The 25,021-nt window shown below is 40.0% G+C and overlaps 1 protein-coding gene across 7 annotated transcripts in view; it reads left to right on the forward strand.

Annotated features, from left to right (window-relative positions):
* Positions 1-25,021, forward strand: part of CDK12 (cyclin dependent kinase 12) — an 83,568-nt gene that overhangs the window by 23,519 nt on the left and 35,028 nt on the right. For all 7 annotated transcript variants that reach the window (XM_032319620.1, XM_032319618.1, XM_032319619.1 and 4 more), the window contains exons 7-13: positions 8,881-8,937; positions 9,304-9,405; positions 17,320-17,397; positions 18,324-18,440; positions 19,419-19,550; positions 21,380-21,591; positions 22,750-23,202. In XM_032319620.1, the coding sequence (XP_032175511.1) occupies positions 8,881-8,937; positions 9,304-9,405; positions 17,320-17,397; positions 18,324-18,440; positions 19,419-19,550; positions 21,380-21,591; positions 22,750-23,202 (1,151 nt within the window). The remainder of the gene's footprint in view (positions 1-8,880; positions 8,938-9,303; positions 9,406-17,319; positions 17,398-18,323; positions 18,441-19,418; positions 19,551-21,379; positions 21,592-22,749; positions 23,203-25,021) is intronic.

Genomic DNA, 25,021 nt, shown 5'->3' on the forward strand with positions numbered 1-25,021 from the left:
TCCTACAGGAACATTCAGAGAGCTTTTTGCCATAGTTAGTAAATATTATTGTGGTTTTTGGCAAATTAAAACACACGTTGAGTTCTCAGTGAAATTCTCCCTTGTTTAAGTGGGGAGAAACATGCCTGCTCTTACAGCTATTCTTGAGACTCTCCGTTATCAAATTTCAGAGTAAATACAGGTGTAGCTGGTGGTTGATCTTTCTGCCAAGCACTTAACTCCCAAGTCTGATACTATTGAAGTTATACCAGTGTTTGGTTCTTTAGGTAACTGGGCTGTTTGTAGCCATCTTTGACTGATTCACCCATTTTTATTTTTATTATTTATTTATTTATTTATTTATTTATTTAAAGATTTTATTTATTTATTTGACAGAGAGAGATCACAAGTAGTCAGAGAGGCAGACAGAGAGAGAGGAAGGGAAGCAGGCTCCCTGCTGAGCAGAGAGCCCGATGCCGGACTCAGTCCCACGACCCTGAGATCATGACCTGAGCCGAAGGCAGCAGCTTAACCCACTGAGCCACCCAGGCGCCCTGATTCACCCATTTTTAAAATACATTTCCGTTCAGTTATATTTAACAAATACTACTATCTGCATAGAGTTATAGAATGATTATGACTTATTTCTCATCTTTGTGGAGTGATATAACCAACGACACAGAGTTGCCCAGGGACTGTCCTGGTTTTACTTATTTATTTTAAGTTTGGGGTTTGTTGTTTGTTTTTTAAGAGAGCAGGCAACCAGGAAGAGGGAAGGGCAGAGAGAGACTCTTAAGCAGGCTCCATTCCCAGCGCTGAGCCCAATACAGGTCTCAATCTCACACACTGAAATCAAGCTGTGAGCTGAAATCAAGAGTCTTGTACTTAACTGACTGGGCCACCCAGGTGCCCCTAAAGATTATTTATTTATTTATAAAAATTTTTTAAAAAAGATTTTATTTGTTTATTTGACACAGAGAGAGAGATCACAAGGCAGCGTAGCAGGCAGAGAGAGGGGAAGCAGGCTCCCTGCTGAGCAGAGAGCCTGATGTGGGGTTTGATCCCAGGACCTTGAGATCATGACCTGAGCCAAAGGCAGAGGCTTAACCCTCTGAGCCACCCAGGCACCCCAAGATTTATTTTTTCTTTTTTTCTTTTTTTAAGATTTCGTCTATTTTTTTCACAGAGAGAGACACACTGAGAGGGGGAACACAAGCAGGAGGGGTGGGAGAGGGAGAAGCAGGCTTCCTGCTGAGCCGGGAGCCCGATGTGGGACTCAGTTCCAGGACCCTGGGATCACAACCCGAGCTGAAGGCAGCCGCTCAATGACTGAGCCACGCAGGCACCCAAGATTTTTTATTTTCTTTAAAAATTATTTATTTATTTATTTATTTATTAAAAGATTTTGTTTGTTTATTTATTTATTAAAAGATTTTATTTATTTATTTGACAGAAATCACAAGTAGGCAGAGAGAGAGGAGGAAGCAGGCTCCCCACTTAGCAGAGAGCCCGATGCGGGGCTTGATCCCAGGACCCTGGGTTGATGACCTGAGCCGAAGGCAGAGGCTTTAACCCACTGAGCCACTCAGGCACCCCTAGATTTTATTTATTTATTTGACAGACAGAGATCACAAGCAGGCAGAGAGAGGAAGGAAAGCTGGCTCCCCGCTGAGCAGAGAGCCCGATGCAGGGCTTGATCCCAGGACTCTGGGAACATGACCCAAGCCAAAGGCAGAGGCTTTAACCCACTGAGCCACCCAGGCGCCCCCAGATTTTTTATCCTTAAGTAACCTCAACACCCAATTGTGAGGCTCGAACCCAGGACCCCGGGATTAAGTTACATGCTCCACCAATTTAGCCAGTTGGGTGCCCCTGTCCTAGTTTTAGCACTGGAGGTCCCACATGGGATAGTTGGTCACTAGAAAGCTTAGAGTTTAATAGGGGAGCTAACAAATAAATCACTCAATCCAGTAAATATTTATTAAGCACTCCTCTCCCCCCCACACATGTGATGGCTAATTAAGTAATGTCTCAACCCTAGGGGTGCCTGGGTGGCTCAGTGGGTTAAAGCCTCTGCCTTCAGCTCAGGTCATGATCCCAGGGTCCTGGGATTGAGCCCCACATCGGGTTCTTTGCTCAGCAGGGAGCCTGCTTCCCTTCCTCTCCCTGCCTGCCTCTCTGCCTACTTGTGATCTGTCTATCAAATAAATAAATAAATAAAGTAATGTCTCAACCCCAAGATCAAGAGTTGCATCTCTACCCACTTAGCCAGGCAAGTGCCCCTAAGCCCCACCCATCCCTACCTTTTTTTTTTTTTTCCCCTTGAATCTGGGAGCATCTGGGAAGATGCAATTTTGATGAGTAAATAGGAATTCATCAGAAAGACATACAACAGAGGGTTAAATTTCTAAGTAAAAGAAATTACATGGGCGAGATCACATAAATAAGAAAATTAATGTGCAGTATCTGAGAAAAATGTAAATAGGTAAATATATCTAGAGCAAGAAGAGTAAAGCACATAATGATGAGATGAAGCTGGATAGTTGCAAGGAGCCAATTTAAGGATCTTGTATATCTTGCTAAAGAACTTACACTATAGGGCGCCTGGGTGGCTCAGTGGGTTAAGCCGCTGCCTTCGGCTCAGGTCATGATCTCAGGATCCTGGGATGGAGTCCAGCATCGGGCTCTCTGCTAAGCAGGAAGCCCGCTTCTTTCTCTCTCTGCCTGCCTCTCTGCCTACTTGTGATATCTCTCTCTGTGTCAAATAAATAAATAAATAAAATCTTTAAAAAAAAAAAAAAAAAGAACTTACACTGTAGATGAAAGCCATTGAGTGGTGCTGGTTTTTTTGTTTTTAAATTATACACTTAGGGGCACCTGGGTGTTTCAGTCAATTGGGGATCCAACTCTTGATTTCAGCTCAGGTCATGATCTCAGGGGGGTGAGATTGAGCCCTGTATCCAGCTCTGTGCTCAGGGTGGAGTCAGCTTGAGATTCTCTCCCTCTGGCCTTCTCCCTGCTTGCTTGTTCACTCTCTCAAAAAATAAATTAAACGGGCGCCTGGGTGGCTCAGTGGGTTAGGCCGCTGCCTTCAGCTCGGGTCATGATCTCAGGGTCCTGGGATCGAGTCCCACATCGGGCTCTCTGCTCAGCAGGGAGCCTGCTTCCTCCTCTCTCTCTCTGCCTGCCTCTCTGCCTACTTATGATCTCTCTCTGTCAAATAAAATTTTTAAAAAATTTAATTAATTAATTAAACAGTTAATTTGTATTTTAAAATTATACAGTTAATGCATTATTTTAAATTATTTTCTATGATGTATCTAATTATTATATATTGTCATACTTAAAATACTTTGTGAGACAAAACATGATGGTAAAAGATTATCCTGTCAGTATCTGTTTTTTTTTTTTTTTTAAGATTTTATTTATTTTTCAGAGAGAGAAAGGGAGAGAGAGCGAGCACAGGCAGACAGAATGGCAGGCAGAGGCAGAGGGAGAAGCAGGCTCCCCGCCGAGAAAGGAGCCCGATGTGGGACTCGATTCCAGGACACTGGGATCATGACCTGAGCCGAAGGCAGCTGCTTAACAAACTGAGACACCCAGGCGTCCTCTGTCAGTATCTCTGTACCCACAGTTTTCGTTAGAGCTGGGTTTGGTTAATCTACATCCATAGTAATAATGCTTCAAAAATTTAATGATGGCTCTCACCTTGCAGCATTCTGGACTATAGCATATACTTGTCTTGGTTCCCTTTGCTTCTCTAAGGGGGATGTCTCAGGTCAGGGAATAAACTGCAGTCCTGTTTGGTGACCTTTTTGTTAGGTCAGGCCCCCTCCCTGTCTTCCCATATTCAGGAAGCTGATGAGATTCTAGACTAAACTGAACTTCCTCTTCAGGTTGCTTAGCAGGATGCAGGAGTCTTATGATCTAATCTGATCCATTCAGCCTTTGCTCTTGCCTGTTTGACTCTGTTTATATAGAGCATTTGGGGTGAGATGACCTGGAGAAAATGGTAAGGAGCCCTCACCTGGACAAGGAAGTGAAGGCCGTTGATGAGAGAGGGAGGAAAGCAGAGCTGGGCTCCATGATGTTTGTTATACCTTCCTTACACAAATATAAATGAGACCAAGTCATTTTAGGTGGTGGAGAGACACAATTAGTCTCCTCTTTTAGAAAAATCACTAAATGGTCATTCTAATGTGGTATAGACTAGAGGCAGGGAGACCTATTAAGAATATGATAAGAAATTGTCAGTGTTTCAACTAACCAAGGCTTTTCTAATAGAGATGGACAGGATCAACTTTGTGGATCAATAGACTTTGGTGAGTAAATGAGTGGTAGAAAATGAATGAGAATGCTTTAATGGAACTCACAGATTTCTGACTTAAGAAAATAACTAGATGGGTGGCATAATCATCAATATAGGTAATGTAAAAGGAAAAGCAGGACAGGTGAGTGAAGAGTAAATCCCTTTTGGATATGGCTGTTGCATATCCAGGGTAGTGATATCTCATAGGCATATGGTTACATTGAAGTTCCAGACTAGCAGTATAGTTTAGTTTAGGAGTTACAGCAGAGAAAAGGTGTCGGAAGATGGAATCCAAGGGAATGGTCAGAAAGATACAGGGAAAATGAGGAAATATCATGAACCTAAAATAGGCAGGTTTAGGAGCACCTGGGTGACTTAGTTGGTTGAACATCTGACTCTTGGTTTTGGCTTACATCAGGATTTCAGGATCCTGAGATGGAGCCCGGTGTCTGGCTCCAGTGGCACTCAATGCAGAGTCTGGTTGAGATTCTCTCCCTTTGCTCCCCGTCACACTCACTCTCACTCTTTCTCTCTCTGTGTGTCAAATAAATAAATCTTAAAGGAAAAAAAAAAAAAAAAGGTTTAAGAAGGGATGGTCATATATATCAGGTGATGCAGCCAGATGATAAGACCAGAGGAGGAATCTGAACATTAAAAGGTCAGCTTTGACACTGTGTGGTAAGTTGGTGGGTAGCACAGTTAATGGGAAGGTGATGGTAGGTGTGTCTTTAATTTTTACTATTTATTTATTTAAAAGTTTATATGCATTTATTTGACAGAGTGAGAGAGGGAACACAAGCAGGGGAAGAGGGCAAGGGAGAAGCAGGCTTCTTGCTGAGTAGGGAACCTGGTATGGTCCTCCATCCCAGGACCCTGGGGTCATGACCTGAGCTGAAGGCAGACACCTAGGCGCCCTACATTCTATTTTTTAAGGATACAGAGGTTTGAGCATATTTAAATACTAAGGGAAAAGAAAATCAGTAGGGAGAAATTGAAGATTCAAGAAAGAACAAAGAATTAATTAATTTTAAAAAAGAACAAAAATAATTTAAAGGATCAAGGTTCTAGAGGAGATGGAATCAAGGCCACAGGTTATAGTGGCCACAATTATAGGTATTGATTATCCTTGAATAAGAGAAATTGACACACTTTTTCTATAATTGAAAGAAGAAAGATTATATATGTATATATATATATATATATATATATATTTTTTTTTTAATAAAGCCTCTTCTTTTTTTTAAGATTTTAGAGAGAGAGATCACAAGTAGGCAGAGCAGTAGGCAGCGAGAGAGGGGGAAGCAGACTCCCTACTGAGCAGAGAGCTTGCTGCGGGCCTCCATCCCAGGACCCTGAGATCATGACCCAGGCCAAAGGCAAGAGGCTTAACCTCTTATATATTTTAAAGATTTTTTATTTTAAAGATTTTATTTATTTATTTGAGAGAGAACACAGAGGGAGAGAGAGGGAGAAGCTGACTCCCCACTGAGCAGAGAGCCCAACTCTGGGCTTGATCCCAGGACCCCAAATTCACCACTTGAGCCAAGGGTATGCACTTAACTGAGCCACCCAGGCCCTCCAAAGGGAAAGTTACAGATGCAATTAAGGTTATATGGATAAAAGAATGTCAAGTAGCTCCCACCTGATGATTTCTGGGTTTGTTTTTGTTTTTGTTTTTTTTAATTTTAAGACTTTATTTATTTATTTGAGAGAGAAACAGAGATAGCAAGAGAGCCTGAATGGGGAGGAGAGAGAGAGAAGCAGACTTGCTGCCGGTTTCGGAGCCAGATCCCAGAACCCTGGGATCTTGATCTGAGCCAAAGGCAAATACTTTACTGACTGGGCCACCCAGATGTCCTAGGACTTCTCTTTTTTTTTTTTTTTTAAAGATTTTATTTATTTGTCAGAGAGAGAGCGAGCGAGAGCGAGCACAGGCAGACAGAGTGGAAGGCAGAGTCAGAGGGAGAAGCAGGCTCCCTGCGGAGCAAGGAGCCCGATGTGGAACTCGATCACAGGACGCTGGGATCATGACCTGAGCCGAAGGCAGCTGCTTAACCAACTGAGCCACCCAGGCGTCCCAGGACTTCTCTTTTTAATGAAGGAGGTCATTTACTGGAGATAAGAGGGTAGACTACAAAATACGCTAGGTGCTTGGTGATGTTTAGGTCTAGCCTAATTTTCCATAGTTATGTATCTCTTGCCATTTTAACTTTTAGTCCTTTGTGCTTTCAGGCCTGGATCATCTCAGGTTCTAAGAGTGAGGATGCTGAGAAATTTGAGGAACTCTTTATGTCTCATTATAGGACTCAAGTCAGCTAGTCCTTTTCTTTTTGCTTTTCTTAAAATTTGCTTGTAAATTGAACTTAAAAATGACATGATATTTGGGGCAAGTGAATAAGGTGCCCAGTGATCTTTACTAGGAATGATAGGGTTGGTTTAATTTAAAATTGTATAGCCAGTAGTTACTTTGTATGTATGTATGTATGTATGTATGTATGTATTTATTTATTTATTTAAGATTTTATTAATTTATTTGAGAGAGAGAACATGAGCATAGGGGAGGAGAAAGGGGGAGGGAGAAGCAGACTCTCCAATGAGTGGGAGCCCGATGTGGGTCTCAGTCCCAGGACCCTGAGGTTATGACCTGAGCTGAAGGCAGACACTTAACGAACTGAGCCACCAGGTCCCCCAAATTACTTTGTTTTAATATTTTGTCCCATTGCTTATAATTGAGGGGCACCTAGCATAGCCTTTTTGTTTTCCTATGGTTTTACTTTTCTATCCGATCTCAGCTATCCCTAGTACCTTAAAAAGAGTGAACTGGCTTTTCATTACCCAAGAAGTTACACAAGCAGTAAATGTGAAGAATTTAGATAAATATGATTAATCCAGAATAGTTAATAGTTTAAAAAGTTTTCTGACATTTTACGTTGTAGTTTATTAAAGTATTACTTGACATCACTGTCAAGGACAGAATGCTTAGGAGAGTGAAACTTATGTGTGATCCGTTTAAGGGCATGGTTCTCAAAAGTGTGGTTCTCAGGGATACCTGGCTGGCTCAGTTGGTTAAGTATCTGCATTCAGCTCGGGTCTTGATCTCTGGGTCCTGGGATTCCCTGTATTGGGGCTCTCTGCTGGGCAGGGAGTCTGGTTCTCCTCCTCCTGCCTGCCACTCCCCCTGCTTGTGCACTCACTCTCTCTGTGTCAGATGAATAGATAGAATCTTTAAAAAAAAAAAAAAAAAGTTCTCAGACCAGCAGCATTGGCATCATCTTCTGTGGGCTTCTTAGAAATGCAAGTTGTGGGGCGCCTGGAGGGTTCAGTGGGTTGAGCCCCATAGGGCTCTCTGCTCAGCAGGGAACCCCTTTCCCCCCTCCCCCTCTGCCTGCCTCTCTACCTACTTGTGATCTCTCTCTCTCTCTCTGCCAAATAAATAAATAAAATCTTAAAAAAAAAAAACAAAAGAAAAGAAATACAAGTTCAGGGCCCGAATGGCTACAACTTTTTCTTTCTTTCTTTTTTTTAAATAAAGTTCCTTTTTTTTTTTAAAGATTTTTGTGGGAACCCAGGCACCCCTAAGGGTCTGACTCTCGATACTAGCTTAGGTCTTGATTTTAGTCATGAGTTTAAGCCCCATGCTGGGCTCTGTGCCAGGTGTGGAGCCTACCTTAAAAAAAAAAAGAAAAGAAAAATGAGCCAGATCTTCTGAATTGCATCTCTGGGAATGAAGCCCAGGAAACCTTTAATAAGGTTTCCAAGTGATTCTTATTTCATATTAAAGTTTTTGAGAACCCATCTAAGATCATAGTTGTATGTCTTTATGGTATAGGAAGTAATGGCAATATGTTGGTAAAAGGGGCCTAATTCATCATAAAATTGTGTGCTCAGTTCAAAGTCATGTTCTCTGAAAAAATCTGCTATAGCCATGGTATTGTTGTGGTTTACTTTTTATTATGAAAAAATAAATTACAAGGAAAAATTGAGGCACTAATATAGTAATTAACATGTACAGTTAGTATTTTACTATATTTGCTTCCTTTCAGTTTTTCTGCTTGAATTATTTTAAAGTAAATTACAGACATCATTATGTTCAACCCTAAATGCTCCAGAAGATTATTACTGATTATCTTCTAACACTCAGTTCATATTTCATGTTTTTCTCATGTTAAAATGTCCTTTGGATAGCTGGTCTCTTCAAATCAGATCAAAGTTTATAAACTGGATTTGGTTGTTAGGCCTCTTAAATCTCTCTTAATCTAGAACAATTCATTACGTTTTTCCCCAATAATAAGCATTTAATCTAGCAGGTTTTAGTGACTTATTTGCCAAGAAATAAGTATTTATTTAAAGGTCAAATCCAAAAACATAGTAGTACTCAAAAAAGAAAGCCATAAGGCTTTGTAAACCAAAGTAGTCAAAAGAGCCTTAATCTGGGAGAGTGACCGACCATTAAGAACAGAACTAAGAGAACATAGGTTGAAATTTCGTTGTTGTAATTCCTTTAACTCCCAAATTCATGCCTTACTGTTTGGGTATAATGAGGAGGCTGCTATTGTTACTTTTTATAAAAATGATTTTTTTTTCTTTTACAGTGGGCAAATCAAACTAGCAGATTTTGGACTTGCACGGCTCTATAACTCTGAAGAGAGGTGAGGCATTCCTCAGAATTACCTGTGTGAAAAAGAAAGAATCCTTTTTATTCTTGGATATTCTAATATTCTGCAAGTTACAATAATTTTCAGAGTTTCCTAATTTTCTAAATGTGTTAATTCTGTCTAAATTCTTGAATCAGGCTTAGCCTGAAATAAATCAACCCAAATTGGAATGCAGGTTACTTTTTCATCTCCTACCTTCTGTCCAGTTCACTTTTGAACTATTAGATTGCTATGGAGCTGTTTTGACAATCCACTTTTCAAGTTCTATTTGCATTTACTTGTACAAGTTCTTTTGTTTTGTTTTGTTTTTTCCATCAGAACCCATTGTAAATTTATGTCATGGTTGTTTTTACATTTCAGTCGCCCTTACACAAACAAAGTCATCACTTTGTGGTACCGACCTCCAGAACTTCTGCTGGGAGAGGAGCGTTATACACCAGCCATTGATGTTTGGAGCTGTGGGTAAGTTTCTCTGTGCTTTCTCTTTGATTTTAATTTACATGTTAAACTTGTATCTGTTTTCTCTCTACAATGGCTTTTTGTAGTTTTTTTTAAGCTTGAAAGGATGGGGATAAACTTTTAGCCAGAATTCAGAGAAATCTGTTGAATATTTCCTTTTTAAATTTTATTTATTTATTAAAGATTTTGTTTATTTATTTGACAGAGAGAAATCACAAGTAGATGGAGAGGCAGGCAGAGAGAGAGAGAGGGAGGCAGGCTCCCTGCCGAACAGAGAGCCCGATGTGGGGCTCGATCCCAGGACCCTGAGATCATGACCTGAGCCGAAGGCAGCAGCTTAACCCACTGAGCCACCCAGGCACCCCTCCTTTTTTTAAAAGATTTTATTTATTTATTTGACAGAGAGATCACAAGTAGGCAAAGAGGGGGAAGCAGGCTCCCCACCACTCAGAGAGCTCAATGCGGGACTAGATCCCAGGACCCTGAGATCATGACCTGAGCCGAAGGCAGAGGCTTAACCCACTGAGCCATCCAGATACCCCTGTTGAGTATTTCCTAATAACAGAGACATACTTTTTTTAAAAACATTTCCCCAAATGTCTTTTTCTTTCCTTTTAACTGAGTTTGAATTAAGGTCCAAATACATTCAGTTAAGGTCCATAGATTACAATTGTTTCAGGTCTTTTTTATTTTTTATTTTTTAAGATTTTATTTATTTATTTATATTTTTATTTTTATTTATTTATTTTTTAAAAGATTTTATTTATTTATTTGACAGAGAGATGACAAGCAGGCAGAGGCAGGCAGAGAGAGAGGAGGAAGCAGGCTCCCCGCTGAGCAGAGAGCCCGATGCAGGGCTTGATCCCAGGACCCTGAGATCATGACCTGAGCTGAAGGCAGCGGCTTAACCCACTGAGCCACCCAGGCGCCCCTATTTATTTATTTTTAAAAAGATTTTATTTATTTATTGGACAGAGATCACAAGTAGGCAGAGAGGCAGGCAGAGAGAGAGGGGAAAGCAGGCTCCCTGCTGAGCAGAGAGCCCCACGCAGGGCTCGATCCCAGGACCCTGAGATCATGATTTGAGCGGAAGGCAGAGGCTTTAACACACTGATCCACCCAGGTGCCCCTCAGGTCTTTTAATTATAACTTTGTCCTCCATCTCTTGGAGGAGTCTCCCCAGCTTATAATTTTGTTAGAAGAAGCTGGATCATTTGTCTTACAGAGTTTCCCACAGTCTGGATTTTGCTGATTGCATCCTCACTGTGTTTTTTGTTGTTACTTTAGCGTGGTCTTTGTCCCTTTTTATTTCCCGTAAATTGTAGGTGAATTTAAGTTTGATTACCAATCACCCACTGACCCTGAAACTACTTTACAGGTGGTTTTGTGTACTTCTAATTATAGCCAATGATACATTAAAGTTGGGGGTAGGAGGCATTGGGAACCTCTGCCCAGAGTACAGACAATAACTGGATACATTATCTGTAGAGAATTTAAAAGCAATAAAATAATCCACTACAAATTAGTGTGCTTTTTGTTATCAGATTATAGAGGCAGTTCTAAACAATGTATGCTAAAATATTCATTCCTAACAGGGCAGATTTACACACACACACACACACACGCCCCACTTTATACAATATACAATTATCTCTTTTTGAAGTGTTATCAGTTATTAATGATCCACTGTCATTCATTCATTTGTAGTTGTTTTGTGGTGGTGATATTGTAATTATATTATTCCTTCCTGGAATAAAGAGAACAATCTATTTTACTAACCCTGGGTACAAATCCTATAGGAAAAGTAGAGAGTGATAAAGCTTTCATTCTTTCATTATATTTACCAGTTTTAAAAAGATATTGAGGGGGGCACCTGGGTGGCTTGCTCAGGTGGTTAATTGTCTGCCTTCAGCTTGGGTCATGATTCCCCCTGGAATCATGGGGATCGAGCCCCGTGTTGGGGTCCCTGCTCAGTAGAGTCTGCTTTCCTCTCTGCCTCTGCCTATCGAGCCTGCTCATGCTTTCTCTCTCTCTCAAATAAATAAATAAAATCTTTTTAAAAAAATGATAGGTGGTTTCCTAATATCCTTCAAAGATGGCCAGAGAGAGGGTGTTTTTTGTTTTAGTTTCATTATGAACTCAAGGGTTTAAACTTTTTGGGGGGGTGGGATTTAAACTTTTTTAAGATCCTTCTATTTATTGAGAGAGAGAGAATGTGCGGGAGTTGGTGGTAGAGACAGAGAGAGAGAGAATTCCAGGCGGACTCTCCACGGAGTGCAGAGCCTGATGTAGGGCTTGATCCCATGACCCTAAGACCATGACCTGAGCCAAAATCAAGAGTCAGATGCTCAACTGACTGAGCCACCCAGGTGCCCCAATTTTTTAATGTGTTTTAAACTTACGATTATCATTTTATTCCTATTCACATTTTCTAGTCTTTGGCCCGCAGAAGTTTAGTGGGTCCTTCCAACACTCTGAGCACTTGATAAATAGCCTTGCTTGTTTTCTGGTTCCAAGCTCGACCTGTTCATTTCACACGCCACACCTGGAATCAGCCATTCTCTCAAGAGTCTTAGTTCCTTTTGGGAAAATTATATTTAGAGACCATAATTTGTGTTAGGAACGTAGACATTTTGGGGGTGCCTAGATGGCTTAGTGAGTTAAGCATCTGACTTTTTTTTTTTAAGACTTTATTTATTCATTTGATGGAGAGAGTGAGAACATGCACAAATAGGAGGAATGGCAGAAGGAGAGGGAAAAGCAGGCTCCGTGCCAAGCAGGGAGCAGGACACTGGGCTCAATCCCAGGACCCTGGGAACATGACCTGAGCCGAAGGCAGACACTTAACTAAGCCACCCAGGCGCCCAGACATGACCCATTCTATACACAGATAGGGAACCTGGACTTTAGGCTTAAGAGAGCTTGCCCTGGGTCTCCTGGTAGTGGAATTACAGAGCTCACATTTGAACCCAGACCTTTTGGGTGATTTCATTATATGTCACTGTAGTGTTTAAGCCTCCCAACACATGCACAGTTTCCCCCTTACCTAAATGGCCTCACCAGATGTTCCATCCCAGCCACCACTGACCAAGCACCTACATACTTCTTCCTGACACTTATGTCAATCCAGCCCTAGGAGGTAGCAGTTATAGTTGTTGGTTTTGTTTTGTTTTTTTAACTGTAGGTAGATAGACAGAGGCCTAACTACCTGAGTCACCCAGGCACCTCAACAGCCGACTCTTGGTTTCTGCTCAGATCATGATCTCAGGGTTGTGAGATTATTTTATTTTTTTAAGATGTTATTTGAGTGAGGGAGAGAGAGAGAGAGAGCAAGCACACACGAGCAAGGGGAGAGACAGAAGGAGAGAGAGAAGCAGAGTCACCACTGAGCAGGGACCCCAATGCGGGGATTGATCCCAGGAACCTGAGATCATGACCTGAGCCAAAAGCAGACACTTCACCAACTGAGCCACCTGGGTGTCCTGGAAGTTAGTTAATTGTTTTTGATACTGTATGATTTATGCATATACATTCTGTCCTTGACCTCTATATCTTAGGGTTCTGACATAGATACTTACAAGTGGAGCATATCCTTTTTTTCCCATTCATTCCCTCCTGTATTGATGTCAGTCTTTAAAAGGAGCACTGCAGGGATTTTATTTCAAAATTCAAAAGGGTGATAGATAAAGAGAGCATAATCTCTATGGTAGCCTTCCCAACTCCAATGAAGCTTTAGTTAAATTTTACTAACTCAAGCTGGGTGTGTTTGTGTTCTGGACTATTTGCTTTAACAGTATTAGCATTTAAATTGTCACAACTAGGCTCTAAAGTTAACGCCCCATTAAGATACACCCGGAAAGTTCTTAGCTCTGTTGGTATTATTATTTCAGTGAGCAGCCTCCACCTCAGTGTAGTAGCAGAGTGTTGATTACATAATAATGTCTTCCCCACCAAAGATCTAGAAACTGAAATAAAAGAAAACAAAACACAAAGAAATTAAAATTATAGATTAAATTTTAAAGCCCAGTAACTTCACTAAATTAAGAATTTGCTAGATGTGAGCTTACTACTTCGGTAATCCGTGGATGTCTCTGTGAAGGAGAAACTAGAAAAACTAGTACAACAAAGTATGCCTAGATTCTGAAAACCACCTGGGTTTGTTTTTTTTCTTCCTTATGTTACCAGTTGTGACAACACTATTTGAAATTTGATTTAGTGGTTAATGTCGGAGATAGAGTTAAATTTTACTTTTTTATATTTTTAAAGATTTATTATTTTTAGAAAGAGAAAGTAGAGGGAGGGGCGTAAGGAGAGAAACTCAAGCAGACTCTGACGTGAGGATCAATCCCAGGACCCTGAGATCATGACCCAAGCCGAAATCCAGAGTTGGATGCTTAACTGACTGAGTCATCCAGGCACCCCTGCATTTACTTTTCTAATTTCTGGATGAGGTTTGAGTGAATATAAAGTAAGAGTTTGTCATTTGAGGGACACCTGTGTGGCTCAGTCAGTTAAGCATCTGCCTTTGGCTGAGGTCATGATCCCAGGGTCCTGGGATCGAGTTCCACATTGGGCTCCCTGCTCATTGGGGAGCCTGCTTCTCCCTCTGCCTGCCACTCCCTCTGCTTCTGCCATTACACTGTCTCACTTGCTCTCTCTGGCAAATAAATAAAATCTTTAAAAAAAAGAATTTGTCATTTGAGGTTAACAAATGCTAATAGAAAGGTGCTAATAACTTTTTTTTTTTTTTTTTTTTTTTTATTTGTTTGACAGACAGATTACAAGTAGGCAGAGAGGCAGGCAGATAGAGAGAGAGGAGGAAGCAGGCTCCGTGCCAAGCAGGAATCCCAATGCGGGGCTCGATCCCAGGACCCTGGGACCATGACCTGAGCCGAAGGCAGCGGCTTTAACCCACTGAGCCACCCAGGTGCCCCGAAAGGTGCTAATAACTTTGAAAACTAGATTTGTTTTGCTTCTCAAATTTAGTTAAGCTAAAGTATTCAGAGTGAAATGATAAATACTGCTTTTGTATTTGTAAATGTGATTTCAAAACACAGGCCAGAGAAGAGATTTTTTTTTTAAAGTTTTTTATTTATTTGACAGACAGACCACAAGTAGGCAGAGAGGCAGGCAGAAAGAGAGAGGAGGAGGAGGCAGGCTCCCTGCTGAGCAGAGAGCCCGATATGAGGCTCGATCCCAGGACCCTGGGATCATGACCTGAGCCGAAGGCAGAGGCTTTAACCACTGAGCCACCCAGGCACCCCCCAGAGAAGAGATTTTTTTATCCATTTTCTTTGTTTTCCCACTTTTCAAAAAAAAAAACTTTAGGAATACAAAAATGTAGAGTATTCATGGTTGGTTTGTTTTTTTTATTCATTTGTTTTGAATTTACATTGATAGAGATGATAGGTTAAATAGGTGATGGAAATTAAGGCGTTCACTTATGATGAGCACTGGGTGATGTATGAACATGTTGAATTACTGTATTGTACACCTGAAACTAATATAACACTGAATGAAAACTTAACTAGATTAATTTTTATATAATTTCATATGTACAGAAAGTTCCTAGAAAAGTACAAAGAACTTTAGTATAGACTTCATCCATATTCACTAAAATTTTTAACCTTTTGAAGTATATAATAAACTGCATGTGTTTAAAATGTATAGTTTAAGTTTTGACATATACACCAGTGAAACCATCACCACAACCAAGATAATGATGACTTCTAAAAGTTTCCCTCTGTTCCTTTGTAATCTCTCTTTCCTGTCGGGACTAGCCCATTCCTAGGCAACCCCTGTTCTGCTTTCTATCACTGTAGATTGATTTCTATTTCTAGAATTTTATGTAAATGGAATCATGCAGTATATGTTCTTTTTCCCTCTGTATCTTTTACTCAGCACAATTATTTTGAGATTTATTCATGTTAGATTCACTAATTGCTAACATCTTGCCACATTTGCTTTTATATTCGTGTTTGCACACCCCATTTTTTTCCAGAACTGTCCAAAAGTAGTTGTATATATCATAATCTTTCCCTTCTTACTGTTTGATGTACATTTTTTTTTTTTTTAAGATTTTCTTTATTTATTTGACAGAGATCACAAGTAGGCAGAGAAAGAGGTTGGGGGAAGCAGGCTTCCCACTGAGCAGAGAGCCTGACTTGGGGCTCCATCCCAGGACCCTGGGATCATGACCCGAGCCAAAGGCAGAGGCTTTAACCCACTGAGCCACCCAGGCGCCCCTAATGTACATTCTTTTAAAGATTTTATTCATTTATTTGACAGAGAGAGAGCATAAGCAGGGGGAGCTGGAGGCAGAGGGAGAGGGAGAATTAGACTCCCCGCTGAACAGAGAGCTCATAATCCCAGGACCCTGGGATCATGACCTGAGTCGAAGGCAGATGTTTAACCACCTAGTCGCCCTTGTGCTCACTTCGGCAGCACGTATAATAGCCATCTAGTCGCCCTTAATGTACATTTCTTAAGAACAAAGATATTCTCATGTATAATCACAGTACCATTATCAAATTCAGAAAATTTAACCTTGATACACTATCTTTTAAGTCATATAGCTTACATTCCATGTTCTTATTTTTTTAGTATACTAATAATATGCTAGAAACAATACCTCACCTCATAGAGGATTTAATCCAGTATCATGTATTACATTTAGTTCTCTTTTTTTTCTTTTTAACTTTTTAAAGATTTATTTATTTTAGCGAGAAAGTGCATGAGTGGGAAATAGAATCTCAAGCAGACCCCATGGTAAGCGTACGGAGCCCACTGCAGGGTTGGATCCTAGGATCCTGAGCTGAAACCAAGAGTCAGATGCTAACTGTGCCACGAAGGCACCCCTAGTTCTCATTCTTTACTCTGGAACAGTCCTTAGGCTTTGTCTTTCGTGACATTCACATTTTTGGGGTTTTGTTTTGTTTTGTTTTTAAGATTTTATTTATTTGATACAGAGAAAGAGAAATCACAGGTAGGCAGAGCAGCAGGGGGAGAGAGAAGCAGGTTCCCTGCTGAGCAGAGATCCTGATGTGGGGCCCCATCCCGGGACCATCAGGACCTGAGCTGAAGGCAGACACCCAACTGGCTGAGCCACCCAGGCACCCCTAGATCTCAGTCTTTACTCTGAAACAGTCGTTAGCCTTTGTCTTTCATGACATTCAAACGTTTTTGAAGGTCACACTAGCTCTAGCTGCTAAATGGATTCAGATTATAAAGTTTTGGCTGGAATATTCTGTAAGTGTTAAGTTACCATGTTGGTATTTATGTAAACCCTTTTCCCCTCTTATTGGTGATCCTAATTTTGGAACTTAAGGTGTTGTCTTTTTCCCCATTAAATAGTTACTAGTTTTCCTTTTGTGTAATTAAATAATTTGTGGAGACATATCTGGGGGGACTTCGTAAGTATTTCAGTATTATTTTGGAAGACATTTTCAAAATGGGAAAGACATTTAAGCATAATGTGTTTGAAAGTCCTGTTGAAACTGATATCTGATGACAATAAGAGGGCAATAGTGTATTGCATATTCTATAGAGCAAATGAATGGAAAAGCTAATTTCTTTATAGGATCTGCTGAGCATCCTTGTAAAATTGAAGTATGAGTTTTTTTTAGTCTTTACTTCCTTAATTTACAATGGAATTGATAGAAAAGGATTCTGTTCATTTTCTCTGCTTATAGACTTTATAGGTGGCAAAAATTGGATCTCCTGGCAAATATAAATTCTTTATACTATCTATTCTCACTTCAAGAAATATTTTCTTTTTCAAAACTCAAGACACTGCAGTTTGGAGCTTATTTACAACATGGTATATCAGATGCATCCAGATAGACTACAAAAGTCTGTTGAGACACAGGTTAGGCTCCAGGGATATCTCTCTTGACCTCTCAGTTTTACTCTTTCTAGATGCATCCTTGGGGAATTGTTTACAAAGAAGCCTATTTTTCAAGCCAATCTGGAACTGGCTCAGCTGGAGCTGATCAGGTACAGCTATGCATGTGCTCTGGGTGCCGAGGTGTGATAGGTGATCTTATTTTCTAATTTCTAATATTTTTGTTCATTCTACTAAGTAAATTTATGCTTCTTATGTCCAAGAAAGTTTCTTAGTCAGATTCACCACGTATTTTGTCATGGGATGTAGATGTAAAGAAGTTGTAATCCCCTTTTTTAGGTCTTACTAAAGGTGTTACCTCTTAGGTTCCCCCTTTTTAGACTTTTTAGATCTTTGCTTTTTTGCTTTTTTTTTTTTTTTTTTTTAATTCTTCATATTAAAGCATGCCATTTTCAGTGTGGCTGTTTCATTCCTAGGTTAGATTAAGATCAGATTTATTTAGCAAACAATTATTGTGCCTGTTCTATTACAAATTCCTTTCTCTGTTAAACTTTAGGATTTAGAAATATATAAGATAGGTCCTTGCCTTCAAAAAGTTCAGAATTTAGTAAGTGGTAAAGTATGTAAACAGATAATTAAAGGTAGCATATAACTCATTATTTGTTAAGCATTAAATTCAGTTGTCTATCAAAATTTCTTAGGCTCTCTTCTGCCAGTTTTCCCTATAGGGACATTATAGGATCAGCTTATCACTTTGAAATTAATACTATCTGAACAGAACAAAATTGATAATGAAAATCTTTATGGAGGTTTAAAAAAATGTTTTACAAAACCAAGTGTATGGTTAATTTTGGATTCTTTTGCCGGATTTTCTCTTCACTATCTTGTAACCAGTTGTTTCCTATTCCTTCTGTTCTTAAAGCAGTGAGGTCAGGTTTTATCTTTCTGCATGCCCTCTAATTTAATAAGCCAAGACTCCCCCAGACTTCAGGAGGTAATAATTTCTGCTTCTGTAATCTCCAGAATTCACAATGCTGACTTACTCACTTCTTGTTTTGGCTTTTTGCTTTGTTTTCAGTCGACTCTGTGGTAGTCCTTGTCCAGCTGTGTGGCCTGATGTTATCAAGCTGCCCTACTTCAATACCATGAAACCGAAGAAACAATATAGAAGGCGTCTACGAGAAGAATTCTCTTTGTAAGTTTGGCAAAAATGTACATCTGGTTTCTATGTTTAGCTGGTGTTTAGACTTGACTTTCTCCTGGCATAGGGAGTTAGTGTTGTCCCAACTTTTTATGGCAGCACACCACAGGAAAACTTTTATCTTTGAACAGTGTATGAATTTTACCATAGTGCTGTTGTAATTTTCTCTTATGGAGGTTTTATTTTATTTTTTTATTTATTGATTTGAGAGAGATTCAGAGAGAGACAGACAGACAGAGGGGGAGAGCAGCCTGACATGGGGCTCAGTCCCAAGACCTGGAGATAACTACCTGAGCCAAAGGCAGACACTTAACCAGCTGAGCCATGCAGGCGCCCCTGCTTTATCTATTTATTCATTCATTTATTTAGATTTTATTTATTTATTTGAGAGAGAGAGCACGAGTAGGGCAGAGAGGGAGCTGGGCTGGGCAAAGGGAGAAGGAGAAGCACATTCCCCGCTGAGCAAGGAGCCTGCTGTAGGATTCTATCCCAGGACCTTGAGATCATGACCTAAGCCAAAGGCAGTTGCCTAACCAGCTGAGCCACCCAGTGCCCCAATTTTTTTTTCTTTTTTCTAAGTTTTGATTTTATTTAAGTATTCCCTACACCCAACATGGGATTGGTACTCATGACCCCAAGATCAAGGGTTGCATGCTCTTCCAACTAAGTCAGCCAGGTGCCCCTGAAGGCTTTAGGTGATAGGAAATCATTTTATTGTGAACAATATGTAAGTTTTCTCATGGTTCTTTTGATCTTCCCACAATAAAAAAGAGAATGGAACTGCTGGCTTTATGTTTTCTACCTGTATTACAGCATTGCATGAATCCTGTGTGGGAGCAAATCTGCTTGTTTGTTTAGCCAGCTTCTAGCTCCTTTCCATGGTTACACATGGAGCTGGAAATTCAGAGACCTTTGGCAGAAGGTTACAGGTTTAAGAACTCTGGGATCATTTTGAATTTGTTCTTTCCACAGCATTCCTTCAGCAGCACTTGATTTACTGGACCACATGCTAACACTAGATCCTAGCAAACGTTGCACAGCTGAACAGACTTTACAGAGTGACTTCCTTAAAGATGTTGAGCTCAGCAAAATGGATCCTCCAGAGTAAGTGCTGCTGGCCAAGTAGTCACCCTAAACCTCTCACTAAGCCTCAGGAGATGAGAAACTCAAAATAATAGGTTTTTAGAAGGAACTCCAAATGACTAAGTCCAGAATGGAGAGGTACCCTTGAATATTATGATTGATAAGAGGTTTGTTTTATTGCTCTATGTTTTCTTTTTAAATAGGGAATAGATTTAGTTATGATATTTGTTCTAATTTGACTCGAGGTGTCTTTTGTCCCTGAATCCCCAGCATTTTGCCTTGTACAACTTCTTTGAAAATATTCTTCTAGTTTTTGCTCTTACCTTTTTCATTTGCTTGAATCTCCTATGTCTGGTGACCATGTATATCCCATATTTGGAAAGACAGTCCTAATTTTAAATAGTTTGCATCACTGTCAGGTAATATAACCCGAATTTTGATGTTGAAAATAAAGTGTTTGAATGTGTGTCTCTTTCAGCAGAATCTTCTGTATTTTCTGTATTCTGTAGGATCTTCTAAGGTTCTATACTCATGTTTCATGTTTGGCAGATAAAAAGTCTTATATCTTTGAATTTATCATTAACAATGTCACAGCTTTCATGTCAGAGTCCTTGGGTATTTTTTTCTTACATAAAGAAACGGTCTTAAAGAGATACATTATTTATTTATTTATTTACAAAAGATTTTGTTTATTTGACAGAGAGACACACAATGAGAGAGGAAACACAAGCAGGGGGAGTGGGAGAGGGAGAAGCTGGCTTCCCACAGAATGAGGAGCCTGACGCAGGGTTGTATCCCAGAACCCTGAGATCATGACTTGAGCCAAAGGCAGATGCTTAATGACTGAGTCACCCAGGTGCCCCGAAATACACAGTATTTAAAGACTGAGTGGGTAGTAACCATAAATCTAATTGTTTCAAAGAAATGTCCATATTTATTCATATTTATTTACTGCACTAGAATTTTGATACATTGAATGTGGATTGAAATACATGAACTTTTTACTGAAATTTGGGAGCTCTTATTATAGGGAGATTTTGACTCCGGTAATCTTTATTGTAATAAGATTTGCATAATCAAATATGAGGACATCTGGAAATGTATATTAAAGTTTACTAATAAACCCACAAAATATCGAGCCATGGAAATTCATTGGGTAGAAAGAAGAAAAGAACCCGTTTTTTGGTCCTCACAGATCATAATACTATACTTTAGTGGTCCACCCCTTGCCTGGACTTTTTTGTAGATACTAACAAGCTGGTCATCTCTGTCTTGTTTATTCCCGATTGAAACTTGACGAATAAAGTTCTCCTTTATTCTTGTTTTGTAAAGCAAGAATAGTTATAAGACTTAACTATTTGGAATGTGGGCATTTATATAGTAGGTATGTCTCTGATATTAGCAAGACCCTCATTTCTCACTGTAAATGTGTTTTTTTGTGTTTTTTTTTTTTTTATTTGACAGAGATCATAAGTAGGCAGAGAGGTAGGCAGGGGGTGGGGAGAAGGAGGTTCCCCGCCCCCTGCTGAGGGGCTGGATCCCAGGACCCTGAGATCATGACCTGAGCCAAAGGCAGAGGCTTAACCCACTGAGCCACCTAGGCGCCTCTTCATTTCTCACTGTAGGAATCTCTTGGGCTTTTGGACTTTTATTTCCTTAGACTACCTACCATATGCCATGATCCCTTTTACAGTGCTACTATCTATTTACTAATATTTCTAGTTAATTTTATTTATATTATTCTTTCCATTTCCCTCTGCTCTTTGCCTTCACATTTTAATCTCTGGTTCTTCCGTTCACTCACTGTTGCAGTCCCACACACATTTCCCCTTTGCTTTCTCTTTTTGTAGCCTCCCCCACTGGCAAGATTGCCATGAATTATGGAGTAAGAAACGGCGACGACAGCGACAGAGTGGTGTTGTGATAGAAGAGCCACCTCCTTCCAAAGCCTCTCGGAAAGAAACTACCTCAGGGACAAGTGCTGAGCCTGTGAAGAATAGCAGCCCAGCACCACCTCAGCCTGCTCCTGGCAAGGTGGAGCCTGGGACTGGGGATGCAATAGGTCAGTTCTAGGATGGAGTTTTTGTGCTTTAAGGACATTAGGGCAGGTTTTGATGGTCAAGTGCAAGAATGCATGCGTGCGTGTGTGTTTTAGTTTCTAGCCACTGAAGCATTAATAAAGAAGTGACCTCATTATGAAGAGAAGGAGCTAAACCAAGTTTTGTGCATGTTGTCTAGAAAGTCTACAGTAGATTATTTTCCTTTCAAGAAAGTGGGAATGCTATATCTTAACTAGATGTATAGCATAAATCATTAAATAGGCCAAATTTAAGGCTCATTTACCCATGGTTTTCTTTTCTTTTTTTTTTTTTAAGATTTTTTATTTACTTGACAGAGATCACAAGTAGGCAGAGAGGCAGGCAAAGAGAGAGGAAGGGAAGCAGGCTCCCTGCTGAGCAGAGAGCCCGATGTGGGGCTCGATCCCAGGACCCTGGGATCATGACCTGAGCCAAAGGCAGAGGCTTTAACCCACTGAGCCACCCAGGCATTCCTTACCCATGGTTTTCTAATATGTAATTTGGAGCCCTGTTTATGTTAGATTTGCTAAGACCTTCTTAGAGTCTAATCATTTAAATCACAATTGCTATTAAAGGTAGTTAGTTCTGTGGAAGGTTATTTGATCTAAATATATCCAAAACTGTGTAATAGTGAACAATTATAATAAAGTGGTTGTCCTGTGGTACCATCAGTTTTTCTGAACTATAGGTATTCTTTCCATGGCTCACTTTCCTTTCCCTGTTCACCTATAAGATTGGTTTTTAACACTGGCTGCACATTCAGATCATCTGGGAAGCTTGAAAAGTAAATACTCCTGAATAATTGCCAGATCTCTGGGGGTAGAAACTGAAGCATCTGAATTTTACAATCTCTCCTAGTAATTGTGATGTGCAATAAGGGTTGTAAGTCACCGATCTTGAAGAATATAGATAAAATGAGATCACTTCTACTCACAGTACAGAGATGTTTTAGCTTGTTCCTGTATTTTGAAGTGAAAATATAAAGAATAACAAATTGTCATGACACTTTGAGGCATGAAAAATGAGATATTCAAAATGAAACTTAATACTTTGAATATTGTAAGTTGCTTTTGCCAGTTGAAGAAGCCAGAGGTCCTTAACCTGCCTCATCCTCTTATATTGGCTCCACTGTCTGTCCACAGGCCTCGGTGACATCACCCAGCAGTTGAATCAAAGTGAATTGGCAGTGTTACTGAATCTGCTGCAGAGCCAAACCGACCTGAGCATCCCTCAAATGGCTCAGCTGCTTAACATCCACTCCAACCCAGAGATGCAGCAGCAGCTGGAGGCCCTGAACCAATCCATCAGTGCCCTAACTGAAGCCACTTCCCAGCAGCAGGACTCAGAGCCCTTGGCCCCAGAAGAGTCTTTGAAGGAGGCACCTCCTGCCCTAGTGGTCCAGCCTTCAGCAGAACAGACAAGCTCTGAAGCTTCAAGCACACCAGCTGACATGCAGAATATGTTGGCAGTTCTTTTGAGTCAGCTGATGAAAACCCAGGAGCCAGCAGGCAGCCTGGAGGAAAACAGCAGTGACAAGAACAGTGGGCCACAGGGGCCCCGAAGAACTCCCACAATGCCACAGGAGGAGGCAGCAGGTAAACAGACCGGTCATGAATCTCATTGAGCTCAGGTGCTGTTGATCCTCTTAAAAATCTCTTTAACATTTTCTTTTTCACATCAGTGGCCTCAGTTTCAGTTTTCTGTAACCTAGCCTACAGGAGAACATAGCACCCAATGATGTATTTCTTGCCTGGCTTCTATTTAAGTCTCAGAGCTCCTCAAAGCACTTTTCATATACTGATTGTTTTTCCATTTCCTGGGAGGTAGGTAAGTAAAGCCTCTGTATCTAACCCTAGGAAACCACAACCATACCTAGTGATACATCTTGAATCACTGTGAGAATGGTGGCCAGCTAGTACTAGCACTTGAAAATCTGCCTTCCAAATAAATCATCATCAGATTGTACAAATAGTAAATTTTACTCTAGTGTAGTGAATACTGGATACCGGTCTTACCTGAAAGATACAGTAAAAAAAAAACAACAAAAAAAACCTCTAATAAAATGCCATTGTTAATCTCCTGAGAAGTAATATAGAAATATTTCTAAGTAGATAACTAACACCATACATTTCCTTTCCCCCAAAATTAGAGTGTATAAAAATGCTTTTTAAAAACCTGTGTTCCTAAGAGAGACAATTGAATGGACCCCAAATTAGGAAGTGAGCGTTACGTAAAGAAAAATCTAAGAAAAGGAAATATATTATACCTTGGTCTGGCGTGACCACACCACACAATTTTATTAGAGGAAAAAAAGTTTAAATTTTCTAATTCTCATTCACAGTCTTTTTGCAAAATGCTTACTTATGTGAAAGTGTTTTCAACTTGGGAATTTTCGCTGTCCATGAAGACCCCATGAATTGGGGAATGAGAAGAGGCACAAGGGCTGAGGAGGTACACTAACCTTCAACTTTAGGTTGTCCTACATTCGCATTTCATATGGGATGGTGCAGAAAGTATATGCCTTTTTTCAACTGGTATACAAATATATGTTATTTTTCACACATGCAAAGCTTTTTAAAACTGGAAGATAACATAAATAAAATTAAACCCTTTACAGATAGGGAAACTGAAATCCAAGAAGCCTGCCTATGGTCTCACTGCTGGAACCATATTATTGGCAGAGGCAGAATTAGGACTGGCATACTTTTCTTAATATGGTTTTTTTTTTTTTAATTTGTTTTCTAATTCAGTTTGTTTTCCTGTCATACTGATTCCAGTTGCTTTTAAGAGACTAGAACATGAAATAACAGAGAAAGCTAATCTAGAATCAAAGCAGGCCTTTTTGCCTCCTCTCCCACACCTTCCTTCTTCTCCCCACCCCAGCAGAAAAATTCAGCTATAATCAAAATACCTGGAAGAACTCATTCAAATTAAATAATATAGGAATTGAAAGAAATTTACCCAATAATTGAGCTAACAAGCTGTCAGCCAAATGGTGAGATTGAGCTAAAATTAAGGCCTGGCCTATGGCCAGAAATTGTTGGGTTTACTTTTCAAAGGAGAGTAAAAATACCAATCCTTATTATTACCCGCAGATTATCCAGTTTTCCCGATCTCTCCTGTTTCTGTTTCTCCCCTGCTGCTGCCTCTCTTTTGGCCGTTTTACTGTTCATTACCATTTCCACCAGAGGGCAGACTGAATAAGCCAGAGAAGGTGGAAATCTATCACTTTGGCTATGTTTAGCTACTCTTTACTTGTGTGGGGAAAGGGTTAGGATTGGAATTTAATAAATCAATCAAAATATTTAAATTATTTATACATTTCATTAATAACTCCCTCCATTAGTACAGACTGTTAAGAATTGGAAATATTATTAACACTAAATGTTATAATAGTATGATTTTTTAAATGTG

The sequence above is a fragment of the Mustela erminea genome, chromosome 18 (genome assembly GCF_009829155.1).
Source record: "Mustela erminea isolate mMusErm1 chromosome 18, mMusErm1.Pri, whole genome shotgun sequence".
NCBI classification, from domain to species: domain Eukaryota; kingdom Metazoa; phylum Chordata; class Mammalia; order Carnivora; family Mustelidae; genus Mustela; species Mustela erminea.